This window comes from Herpailurus yagouaroundi, unplaced genomic scaffold (assembly GCF_014898765.1).
Source record: "Herpailurus yagouaroundi ecotype Mexico unplaced genomic scaffold, PumYag 194, whole genome shotgun sequence".
Taxonomy (NCBI): domain Eukaryota; kingdom Metazoa; phylum Chordata; class Mammalia; order Carnivora; family Felidae; genus Herpailurus; species Herpailurus yagouaroundi.
In genome coordinates this window covers 6,558,259-6,570,969 of record NW_024412425.1, presented here as the reverse complement: position 1 = coordinate 6,570,969, position 12,711 = coordinate 6,558,259, and the positions used below count along the sequence as shown (strand labels likewise).

Below are 12,711 nucleotides of genomic sequence, written 5' to 3'. Positions count from 1 at the left end.
TTTTAACGTGGCAGGTCATGTATGCCCCTAGGCATTTCTGCTCTCGGTCCGAGTGTCCTGGGTGGGGACGAAGAGGCAGGCAGGCCCTCCTGTCAGGCGGCTGTGAACAATCCCTCGCCGGGGACAGTGACAGTCCTCGTCCTGCCAGTGACCCGGCTGGGAACTAAGGCACTCCAGGCGTGTGCAAACCCTCCCCGGCGCCAACGCTCCTCCCACAGGCCGGCGCGGGTGTAGGCCTAACAGCCAGAATTCACCCGGCGCCCACTGCGCGCGCCCCGCCTCGAGCTCGTCCTGTATGACACGGGCCTGGGTCCCCAAGCCCAGGAAGACCGCTGGGGGCGGTAGGACCGGCGCCCAGGAGCTGCCGCCGCGCCAGAACCCGGAGCCCGGAAGCCTCACGCCGCCGCCCGCCATGAACGGCTCCCTGCGGCCGGGCGCCAGCAGCTGGCGACGGGCAGCCACCATGGTGCTGGCCGCTGGCTGGGCGCGCCCGGGCCCCGCCGCCCCGTCGCCGCCCCCGCCGCCCGCCGAGGGCTTTAGGCTGCTGCTGCTGCAGCGCTCCGAGAGCCAAGGCTTCTTGCCCGGGGCGCACGTCTTCCCGGGGGGCGTGCTGGACAAGGCCGACCACTCGGCCGACTGGCTGCGCCTCTTCGCGCCGCACCACGGGCCGCCGCGTTTCGGCCTGGGCCCCCCACTGTCGCGGCCAGCCTCCTTCCCGGGGCTGCCCGACCCCGCCGACGAGGACGGCGCGGCGCTGCCGAATGACGTAGCCTCCCGCATCTGTGCCATCCGCGAGGCCTTCGAGGAGGCGGGCGTGCTGCTGCTGCGGCCGCGGGACGCCCTGCCCACCGCGGCCGAGCCGGCACGCGCCCTCGCGCCGCCGCCGGGCCTGGACGCCTGGCGCGACCGCGTCCGCCGCGACCCGCGCCACTTCCTGAGCCTGTGTGCGCACCTCGACTGCACGCCCGACATCTGGGCGCTGCACGACTGGGGCGGCTGGCTCACGCCGTTCACGCGCTCGGGCGGCCGCCGCTTCAACACCGCCTTTTTCCTGTGCTGCCTGCGGGAGCCGCCGCCCGTCTACCCGGACTTGACTGAGGTGGTGAGCTGCCAGGTAGGGCCTGCGGCGCCGGCGTGGGGACCCACCGGAACTTGAGAATCAGTCCCCCCCCCCCCCCCCGCCAGCAACCCAGGCCTATCTGGAACCTCCCTATAAGCCCAGCACGGAGGCTAATTACAGGTCTTCCCCCTCATCTGTGATGGGGTTACAGCCCGGGAACCTAACCTACCTAACCTCTTAGCCTGACCTACCTTAAACGTGCTCAGAACACTAACATTAGCCTACAATTGGGCAGAATCAACTAACACAAAGCCTATTTCATAACAAAGTGTTGAATATCTCATGTAATTTATTGAATGCTGAAAGTGGGCAACAAAGGTGGTAATGGTACAGAATGAGCGCAAGGGTATCATCAATTGTTTACCTTCAGGATCACACGACTCACTTGGCAGCTTGCTCATTGCTGCTGCCCGGCACTACCCGTGGTGAGTACCTAGCTGCGGGAAGACATCAAAATTCAAAAGTAACTTTGCTGCTTGAATGTGTATGGTTTTTGCAGCATCCTAGAATTGCAAAATTGTAAGTAGAACCAGAGTCGGGACTGTCCGTAGCTTCCTCAGAGCCATACAGCCGATAAGTGACTGAGCGAGCAAGGCAACCAGGTAGCCCCACTCTCAATCCTGCAGGCCAAAGCCAGGACCTTGGTGAAGCGCTCCTCTGCTTCTTCAAGAGGCCTTGACTCTGCCTCTCAGGTGCTTCCCCCCAAGAGAGCCCTTGGGGAGATCTCAGGAGTTGTGCAGTGCTGTTTAGGTGCCAGGCTCCTTCCTGAGCACGTTCCCTGCATTAACTCATTTCATGCCCACTCCATTCCATGCAGTATAATTATGTCCTCAGAGAACATACTTTATATGATTTCAGTCTTAAATTTATTGAGACTTTTTCTATGGCCACAAATATGGTCTATCTTGGTGATTGTTCCTTTTGCACCTAAAAAGAATAATATGTTCTGTGCTTGCTGGAGAGTTTGGAAAAATGGCAATTAAGTTAAATTTGTTGGTAGTGTCTTTCAGCTCTTCCATAGTGTTTTCTTGTTCCATCAGATACTGACAGGAATGCTGACATTTTTTTTCAGATTTGTTTTCTTTTAAGTAATCTTCATACCCAACAGGGTGCTTGTACTCACAACCTTGAGACCAAGAGTCGCATGCCCTACAGACTGAGCCAGCCAGGTGCATCCCAGGAATGCTGACATTTTTAATGAGTAATTGTGAATTTGTCTTTTTCTCTATCAGGTTTTGCTTCAGGTATTTTGAAGCTTCCTTGTAAGGTCCTGCCGAAACATATAGGACTGTTAAAGCTTGATGGATTGACCCTTTGGTTATTATGAAATACGCTTTGGGGCATCTGGCAGTTAGGCATCTGACTTAGGCTCAGGTCTTGACCTCATGGTTCGTGAGTTCGAGCCCTGCATTGGGCTCTGTGCTGACAGCTCAGAGCCTGGAGCCTGCTTCAGATTCTGTGTGTGTGTGTGTGTGTGTGTGTGTGTGTCTGCCCCTCCCCTGCTCACACACTCTATCTCTCTCTCTCTCAAAAATAAATAAACATTAAACAATTTTTTTGAATAAAAATAAAGTATGTTTCTTGTAGACAGCACATAGTCTTCCTTTTCTTATCAGTAGTATAATTTCTGCCTTTTAGCTGGAGTGTTTAGATCATTTATATTTATATATGTTTATATATTTAAGTATTTATATTTAATTCAAATCTACCATCTTTTAGTTTGTTATCTGTCCTATCTATTCTTTGTTGCATGTTTTTCTTTTCCTGACTCCTTTTCTATTATTTGAGTATTTTAAGGACTCTGTTTTACCTCCATTATTGACTTATTAATTAATCTTCTTTGTGGTTACTCTAGGGTTTGCAATACATAGCTTTCATCATGTATCATGTTGGAACCTGACAACAGTATACCTGTATTTCTCCCCTCATGTCCAATAGCTATTGTTGTCATACATTTGACTTTTATTGTTATTATGAACTCTATAGTGCATTGATTAATTTGCCCTAAACAGTCAACTTTGAAAGACTGCAACAATGAGTAGAAAATGTCTTTTATGTTTACCTGCATATTTACCATTATTACTGCTCTTCATACCTTTGTGCAGATTAAAATCTACAACTGGTTTCTTTTGGCCCAAAGAACATACTCTAATATGTGTTGTATTTCAGGTCTTCTGACAATGAATCTTGAAAATTTTGTTTACCTGAAAAATACTTTATTTTGCCTCCATTTGTTTGAAAGATATTTTGGCTGGGTATAGAATTCCAAGTTAACATATTTGTTTGTTTGTTTGTTTCAGTGCTTAAAGATGTTGCTTTGGTATTTCTGGTTTGTATATATGATGAGAAATCTGCTTTTAACTCTTTGGTCCTCTGTGCCTAATGTGTTTGTTTTGTGTTTGTGGCTACTTTAAATATTTCCTCTTAGTCACTGGTGTTCATCAGTTTGATTACAATGTGCATGGTTTTCTTTTTGTTATTTGTTTCTTCAGATATTTTTCACCTCCCACTCTTTTCTGGGACTCCAATTACATTTATGTCGGACTACTTGAGAATGTAACTGATAACTTGTTCATTTTGTTTCAAGTATTTTATCTCTGTGCTTTATCTTGAATAGATTCTACTGCTACGTTTTCAAGTTCTTTTTCTCTTTTCTTATGTAGCATCAAACTTGCTGTAAATAGCATCCTGTGTGTTTTACATTTCAGATACTTTTCATTTTTAGAAGTTCCATTTAGTTTAAAAATATTTTCTATTTCTCTTATCCTGTTCATATTTTCCTTTATGTCTTTGAGTCAATGGAACATACTTACAACAGTGGTTTTAATGCCCCTTTCTGCTAATTCCATCATCTCTGTAGTGTCCATGGACAAATTTGTCTTCTAGTTAGGGGTCACATTTTCCTGCTTTCCTGTCATGGGTCTTGCAATTTTTTATTGGATGTTGGATATTGTGATTTTTATGAGTACTGGATTTTGTTATGTTCCTTTAAAGATTGTTGAACTTTTCCTGGCAGGAAGTTAAGTTATTGCAAATTAACTTGATCTTCTTGAGATTTTTTTTTTTTTTTTTAAGTTTCTGTTTGGAGAGAGAGGCGGAGAGAGAGAGAATCCCAGACAGGCTCTGTGCTGTCAGTGGGCAGAGCTCGATGTGGGGCTCGAACTCATGAACCGTGAGATCATGACCTGAGCCGAAATCAAGAGTTGGACACTTAACCAACTAAGCCACCCAGGCACCTCTTATTTTTTAAAAGTGGTTTTAGAGTAGTTCTAGGATAGCCTTTATTCTATCAGCTGCACTTCTAATGAGACCCTTCTGCTGAATGCCCCTTATATTCAACAAGGTCTCTCCACTGTGGTTGGAGGAAATTTTTCCTGGCCCTAGGTGAGTCCTAGAAAGTATTAGTCTTAAAGTTCCCAAGTAACTGTTCTTTTCTTAGAAAGCATGTTTTCCAATGTCATGTGGTTTCATCTTATGCTGGCATAGATTAGTGTTTTGCAAAGACTAAGGGCATCCTGTACAGATTTTAGGAGCTCTACTCTATATAGATCCCTCCTCTCAGGTACCATGTCTTCCATATTCTAGCCTGTATGGGCCTTTCCAAACTCTGTTCTCTGTCTCCTCAGTAAGTCAGTGAGAATGGTATAGGTTAGGTTCTCTTTCCTTTTGCTGTGGTCTGACGATTACCTTTAGGCAGAAAATCTTGGCAATGGTAGGGTTCACCTCATTTGTTTTTCTTTTCTCACAAATTACAATTCTGCATTTTTCAATGTCTGAAAATGATCGACTCATAGATTTTGTCCACTTCTCTATTGTTTATATCATGTTGGAGAAAGGTAATTCTAGCACTGATGGCTGGAAGAGGAGATTTTTTATTTTTTTTTTATTTTAGAGGGACAGAAAGAAAGAGCGAGCACATGAGTTGGGGAGAAGGGTAGAGGGAAAGAGAGAATCTTAAGCTGGCTCTATGCTCAGTGCAGAACCTGATGCAGAGCTCGATCGCATGACCCTGCTGCGATCATGACCTGAACTAAAATCAAGAGTCAGATGCTCAATCGACTGAACCACCCAGGTGCCCCTGGAAAGATTTCAATAAGCAGCAGTTCTTAACCTAGTCAAGGCTGGTGATTCTCAACAGGGGATGATTCACCCACCCACCCCTAGGTACATTTGGCAATGTCTGGAGATGTGTTTGATTTTCCTAATTTGGGTAGTTCTACTGGCTTCTACTGGGTAGAGCTCAAGGATGCTTCTGACCATCCTTTAGGGTACAAGACAGTCACCCACAACAAGTAATTATCTGGCCTAAAGTGTCAAAGGTTTTGTGAGCAGTGCATTACAAGTAACAAGTAACCGATAAATGATAAGCTCTCTTAACCTATGGTCTGGACTAACCTGAATAGGTTGAATTAAATGGGTTGTACCTATTGTTTAGCCCTTCATCTTGATTGTTATCACTGAACTCGTGTGGAATTGATAAAAGAGAGTTCTATGTAAATAACTTACAGAGTGGGTGGTCCTTTGAGGCCCGAGCATTGTTTTCCAAAATGCAGCCTTGGCAAGTTGAGAATAACCCGAGGTGATCTTATAAATAGATTGTTTGGTCCCATAGATTAACCATATGCATTCCTCAGGGGGAAGTTTAGGCACGTACAAGCTTTTACACCTTTGGCCTATAGTTATCCATGGCAGAAATCAATTTCAACTTCCTAGATTGGGCATGAGAATCAGTTTCCATCAGTGTAAATGGATATTTAGTCAGTCCGTTAAAGAAAGACCCCTTTGGGGTTATTTCATATTCGCTGAATCAACTCCTTTTATCTAAATGTGTATGGAAGTAAGTCTTGGGAAGGAGGAAAGGTCACAGCAGTCAGGTCACTTAAGTTAAATGGGCAAAGGCTGTCTGGTTGGTACTGTGCTGTTATTATTAGTTTTTAAGTTTATTTATTTTGAGAGGGAGAGCAAGAATCTCAAGCAGGCTCCGCGCTCTCAGCACAGAGCCCAACATGGGGCGCAGTCCTACTGACTATGAAATCAAGACCTGAGCAGAAATCAAGAGTCAGATGCTCAACTGACTGAGCCACCCAGGTGCCCTGATACTCTGCTGTTATTACATTCCTGGAACGATAGGCTGAGTCATGCCTCCTGACCTTCCTGAAAGCTCCTTTTGCTCCTCTTTACCCCATTGTAACATGTGAACTTGTCATGCTACTTTCTGATTGCTGGAGGCCCCATAGAGCTTGAGAGAGATTTGTCTTGTTCACCACCTCCCCAGGGCCTACCCAAGGCGCCCGTTTGTGGGTGGAATGAATGGGCACTGAATTCTCAATCTGCTTTCATGAGTTAACACCGGACAGGCTTCTTTTTCCCCTGGGAGTGACCAGAGCCAGCTTGCCTTCTTGCATCTTCTGCCTTCTCTGCTGAGCAACACCCCCCAGGTCAACGCTTGGTGATCTATCCTAGTTGATTTATTGGTCCTTAGGATCAGCGTCCCATTAACCAACCTCTTGTGAGGGTGGAGGGTCAGCCCACCTTTCATTAACCAAATCTTTTCATGTTGTCTTAGAGGATTCTAGCAAGGCACATTGATACATTAATTGTACGACGTCAGTTAGATTTGGGTACTGATCTAATGATTTCAAATCTTCCATTGCCTCTGGAATAAACCTTAAAACCCTGGCCATTGTCTTCCACAGTGGTCATCTCCATCAGAGACAACTGAGAGTTTCATATCGAAAAAAATGTGGTTAGCACCCCCACAGTTCTACGAAATAAGAAGGCTTGGAAACTTTGCCTCTCTCTCTGACTTGCACAAATTTTGTTTGGATGGTGCATTGGAAGAGATGGAAAGATGGCTGCCGATCACATTTTTAACTGCTGATGCAATGCTCCAGCTTTTACCAGGTAAGTCAGTGAAGCACAGTGCTTCTTCTTCTTCTTCTTTTTTTTTAAGTTTATTTATTTTTGAGAGAGAGAGAGAGAGAGAGAGAGAGAGAGAGAGAGAGAGAGAGCATACAAACTGGGGAGGAGCAGAGAGAGAGGAGACAGAATTCCAAGTAGGCTCCACACTGTCCGTGCAGAGCCCGATGCGGGGCTCAAACCCATGAACTGTGAGATCATAACCTGAGCCGAAATCAAGAGTTGGATACTTAGCCAAAGCTACCCAGGCGCCCAGCACCGTAGTATTCACATTTAATGCACTGGGCTGTATGGCAGTATTGTGCAACACAGAGACATGAATTACCATCTGTTTTACACAATACAGCAGTTTATTAAGTAAGGTCCAAGTCTATAAAATATCCATGGTGTTTATTATAACCGAAAGTTCTAAGTAAGTCACTTTGTATACACACATACATTTATTTAAATATGTTTCCTAGATGTTTACAAAACTCTTTCTCATATGTTATCTCACTTTTTTACACTTTAATTTTGAATTTTGAGAATGAGTTATGAAGTTGAAAACTTTTGTTTTCAACCACGCTCTGTTAAGAACTTGAATTAAGAGAAATTATCAACTTATTTGAATTAGGGAGTTTGTTGGCAGTTGATTGTTGTTGGGTAAGTGCTAGGTGGGGGTTTTGTGGCAGTTTACCTTTAAAATTTTTTTTTAATGTTTATTTATTTTTGAGAGAGAGAGAGAGAGAGAGAGAGGCAGAGCATGAGCAGGGGAGGGTAGAGAGAAAGGGAGACACAGAATCCGAAGCAGGCTCCAGGCCCTGCACTGTTAGCACAGAGCCCAACACGGGACTTGAACCCATGAACGGTGAGATCATGACCCAAGCCGAAGTCGGACACTTAACTGACTGAGCCACCCAGGCGCCATGGTTTTATGGGTGGGGCTTTGTGACCTGCTCATGGCTGCTTGGCTCAGTTCTCACAATAGCGACAATACTTGTTACTCATCCTACAGTAGTACGGTTTAGCAGTTTTGATGTGTAAATGATAATTTGTGTAATTTAACCTTAAAATTATTAGAACAGCTCACATTGAAACCCAAAAATGTATGGATATCAAGGCCAATATTAATACCAACTAGGATAAAGAGTCATGGGTTAGCCTAAAAGTTATAATTCGTGATAAAAAATACCAAGTCATAAATACTTATGTGCCCAAAGAAACTTTTTGGCTGGGGAATGGGGAGTTGGGGGGTGTGGGTATTAAAAACACAAGAAAGACATTGAGGTAGGCTCATAAAATTGGAGTTACTTAACACCTATCTCCGTTCCAAACACATGACATAGATCGATACCGATGTGCATGTCACTAATATATTGGAATGTTTTATAAAATAACACTTTGTGGACTCAAAATGTTATTTTTCAGGAGATGAACTGTACTTAGAAGATTCGGACTTTGTAGAGAATGTTATGTCCACGGACAAAAAGACTGGAGAAATCATGAAGGAAGGCAAGACATTTCACCGAATGGTGTTACACAGCCGCCATGTGTACAGTGTCCACGTGACTGTCCAGTCAAAGCATAAACATGTTTATCCTAAGACCTACGTAGTAAGTCAGAGCCATCTATAGAGGACTGCTTGTTTGTAAGCTGGCTTGCTTGAAGTTGTCCTGCTGAATACCGGAGGTCGACTGGACTTGCTTGGAGCATAAGGACCTTTGTACAATCTAGTACCAATAGTCTAATCTGATATAGTATAATACACATTTCAAGCGTAATATAGTGCTCTCTTGCTTATTTCATCCTTTAAACCTCATGGTATCACACAAATGTAATTAATTATTAATGATCCTGTTCCCGGAATGAGGGGGGAAGAAAACTTCACAAGGGCTTCCACTTCTGAATTATTATTTTATTTACTTACTTTTGAGAGAGAGCCAACAGGGGAGGAGTGGAGAGAGAGAATCCCAAGCAGGCTCCGTGCTGTCATCGCAGAGCCTGACATGGGGCTTGAACTCACAAACCGAAATCAAGCTACTTAACCAACTGAACCACCCAGGCACCCATCCACTTCTGTATTATTTTATTATCAAAAGTTTAAATAAGATGTTCTACTGCCGTTGTCTTTTAACTGTCCACTGCATTAGCGCTTTCCTTGACGTGCTGAGGAGGTGCAGCCATGAATTCCTTAGACTTGCCCGTGAGATTAGTTGAAGGGTGTCTGATTACATGTGAATAGCACACTGAGATGACACTCAGATGACGTTATTTTTTTTGTTATGTCTTTAGCTTGATGATTAACACACAAATCTGTTTGATACAAAAGGCATTAGTGATTAGGCCTACCAAATTGGAAACCATTTAGTTCCCATTTTAAAGAAGTATGAAGCCACAACAAAAACCATATTTATTTTTACTCTGGGGAGCAGTAGCTAATAAATACAAAGAGATTAAAGAGATGTAGAACTATTCATCATTTAATGGTGTTTTATTAATGATGCTTATTTTCAATGGTTTTTAATATGGGTCATTTTTTCACCTCCTCTTAAGAGGAATAATGTTTATTGATTAAAGATGTGAAATAGTTAAGACACTAATTCTGTTTCAGATCTTTGACTATATTATGTATCATATGATGGACTTTATTTGTCATGAAATGTCTTATTTTTCCTACCTATAAAATACTGGTATTGATCAATAAGGTATATGTATATTACTTAATCTTTTTTTTTTTTTAACATTTTATTTATTTTTGAGAGAGAGAGAAATAGAGCATGATGCTGGGGAGGGGCAGAGAGAGAGAAAGAGGAAGACACAGAATTGGAAGCAGGCTCCAGGCTCTGAGCTGTCAGCACAGAGCCCGATGCGGGGCTCAAACTCACAGACTTAAAGATCATGACCTGAGTCAAACCCAGACACTTAACCAACTGAGCCACCCAGGTGCCCCTGTATTACTTAACCTTGACTAGAGGAAACCATCTAGATAAGTGGTTCTCCATCCAGGGAGGCCACTTTTGCCCTTCAGGAGACATTTGGCTGTATCTGGAAACATTTTTGGTGGTCACAACTGAGAGTGAGATGCTACTACCATCTAGTGGGAAGAGGCCAGGGATGCGGCTAAATATCCTACCATAAATAGGACAGCTGTCCACAGCAATCATCTGGCCAAGGTTGAGAATCTCTGATCTAAAGGAAAGCCTTTCTTCAGTGAATGGTTCCAACATGTAAACTGTGAGAACCATATACTGTTAGCATTCCCCCGGCTCCTGCACCTACAAAAGTCCTCCTTACTGACTTGGGCTTTGGGCATCATATTCTTTCACTCTCACAGGAACCAGAATGTAGCTGGAAGAGAACTCCGTGAACACCATTATTTTGCCAGTTAGAAAACTGAGGACAGATCCACACAGCTGATTAGCGCCGCAGCTGAGTGGCACCTGATTCTCTGTTAAGCAAGTGACATCTATTACCTATCGCCAAAGGCAGAAGAGCTAACAGTTCTGCCCACTGCGTCTGGGGATTCCAGTCGCCGAGGACACCACAACACAGCCAAGCATTGGATGGAATAATGCCCTATTTACATAGAGAAGAAGCAGAGTAAAATCAGCTCCAGTACTGTGCGTCAGTCCCCCATGGCCCACAGGTGTTCTCCCTGTAGCCAACACAGGGCAAGTGACCTGCACGCACGCCTCTTGTGCTACAGAAGGACCCCATCTCGCTGCAGTGGACACATGTAATACGGGGTTGGCCAGGTGTCATCTTATACACACGCTTGTGCAGAGCAAAGGAGTACGCGTTGAGTCTGAAACAGGGAAAGACATTCCCACACAAAGGTGATGAGGCCAGCACGGGCTGTGAGGACTCTTTCCTCAGTAGGGAAGCCTTCCAGGTTCAAGGCCCATACTTAGGCAGCAGGGGGAGGGTCAAAAGACTGCATGACACTGCCTTTCCCAACCTTTCTAGTCCTGCACCCTTTTTGCTGGAGTTACATGGTTCAGTGGGTGATTTGGGGGAGATGTGACAAGTAACGTGACTTAACTTTTCTGCATAAAGATGTATTTTTGTTGTCGTTTTCATCTGAATGAAACCTTTGTCTCCTTTCCAAGGATGCCTTTTGGGAGACTGTCACATGACTTCCAGCTGTCACAATACCCTAGTGCCCCGGCACAAAATAGGGCCACCCTCCTGAACTGAAAAAGAGTGTTGTTTTAGAGCCTAGCTCGTGACTGCATGTGGCATTTACCATATGCTCTCTCTTACTTTCTGTATTCAAGCTACCTGGGCCTCAGATGCAGAAACAGAAAGCTGACCACTTGTCCCCACGGCTCCTCCTTCAAGTCCCCTTCCTGCCCATGCTCGTATCCCTACTGCCTGCCATCTTGTTTGGGACACAGCCAGGAAAACCCATTTTCTACGATACTATACAGTTTCTTGAAACTGAAGGGACAAACTCAGGAATTAATACTAAGTCACTATTCATTTTCACTACCTACATCTTTTTTCTGATTCCTTTGAACAACTGCCATGGGAATCCCAAACTGGGCTGGCGTCAGTATTTCAGGTTAACATGGCTTGTCCTCATGGTTCTTTGTTTGTAAGAGTGTGCTGTACTGTGGGAGACATACCAGATACAAGGGGGCTTCTGAGGGATAATTGTGGGGGAAGGGCCCTCATATTTGGGCATACGTAGCTATTTTATTGTTTCTTCTCAAACCCCTATTTTGTTTTTAACTTGTCTGCAACTTTGGCGTTTTCCACTTCCTCCTCGCTCTTTAGCCACTCGTCTTTTCTCTTTAACTTCTTCTCCTCTAACTGACCTTTAGCTGTTAGAGCCTCTCAGGACTTGTTCTCAAACTCTCTACTGTCCTTGGGTGAGGTTAAGCACCCGAGGTCACAACCTCCAGGTGCTGTCCTTTGAAAAGGAAATTGCTTGCCCTGTACTTTCTCTTGTTCCTTCTCATTGGCTGGACATTGTGGCCACTGAAGCAGTTCAGTTCCCTGGGACCCAGAAACAGAAGCCAGACGGTAGGGCATAACTGCCTGCCAGGCTTGGACTGCTCGCCTCTTGCTTGTTACATGAAAGAAAATATAAGTCATTAATCTGGGGGTCCCTCTGTGAAAACCATTAAGCTTGTTTCCTAACCTATATAATTTTCCTTTTTTTTTTTTAATTTAAATTTTGTTTTTAACGTTTATTTATTTTTGAGACAGAGGGAGACAGAACATGAACGGGGGAGGGTCAGAGAGAGAGGGAAACACAGAATCTGAAACAGGCTCTGAGCGGTCAGCACAGAGCCCGACGCGGGGCTTGAACTCACGGACCGCGAGATCATGACCTGAGCCGAAGTCGGACGCTTAACCGACTGAGCCACCCAGGCGCCCCTATAATTTTCCCTTTTAAGGAGGTTCCCTCAGCAGTCTTCCCTATACCAGATACCTACCAGTTATTTAGGCCAAAAATATTAGTCGTTCTTTTCCTTTACTCTTATATCCTATATTCCTAAAAGTCCCCCTTCTCCTTTATTCCTATATCCAGGTGAGTAGCAAGTCCTGTTGATTCAATTGCCCCCAATTGTCTTGGAATTCCCATCGTGTGTGCTCTGCACTGTCATCACCTTAGTTGAGCCACAGTAGCCCTGCAACGAATGTAAGGGCCAGTCTCTCCATTTTCATTTTTTTTTTTTAGAGAT

The 12,711-nt window shown here is 44.6% G+C and overlaps 1 protein-coding gene across 3 annotated transcripts; it reads left to right on the top strand.

Moving 5' to 3' along the window:
- Nucleotides 1–221: 221 nt before the first annotated feature.
- On the top strand, nt 222–9,742 carry NUDT19 (nudix hydrolase 19). Of its 3 annotated transcripts, none has more exons than XM_040446250.1 (3): nt 222–1,114; nt 1,491–1,545; nt 8,447–9,742. In XM_040446250.1, exons 1-3 carry the CDS (start codon nt 296–298, stop codon nt 8,650–8,652), a joined length of 1,080 nt encoding a protein of 359 aa, XP_040302184.1. In that variant the 5' UTR covers nt 222–295; the 3' UTR covers nt 8,653–9,742. The 3 variants fall into 3 exon arrangements, with proteins under 3 accessions (XP_040302184.1, XP_040302185.1, XP_040302183.1); XM_040446251.1 differs by lacking the exon at nt 8,447–9,742 and adding an exon at nt 6,817–6,966; XM_040446249.1 differs by lacking the exon at nt 1,491–1,545 and adding an exon at nt 6,817–7,024 and having other exon boundaries at nt 227–1,114.
- Nucleotides 9,743–12,711: the final 2,969 nt, after the last annotated feature.

Coding starts and splice junctions, on each gene's coding strand:
- NUDT19 (XM_040446249.1), top strand. CDS start 296: ATGACACGGGCCTGGGTCCCCAAGCCCAGGAAGACCGCTGGGGGCGGT. Junction 1,115..6,816: donor CTGAGGTGGTGAGCTGCCAG/GTAGGGCCTGCG, acceptor TGTCTTCCACAG/TGGTCATCTCCATCAGAGAC. Junction 7,025..8,446: donor AATGCTCCAGCTTTTACCAG/GTAAGTCAGTGA, acceptor GTTATTTTTCAG/GAGATGAACTGTACTTAGAA.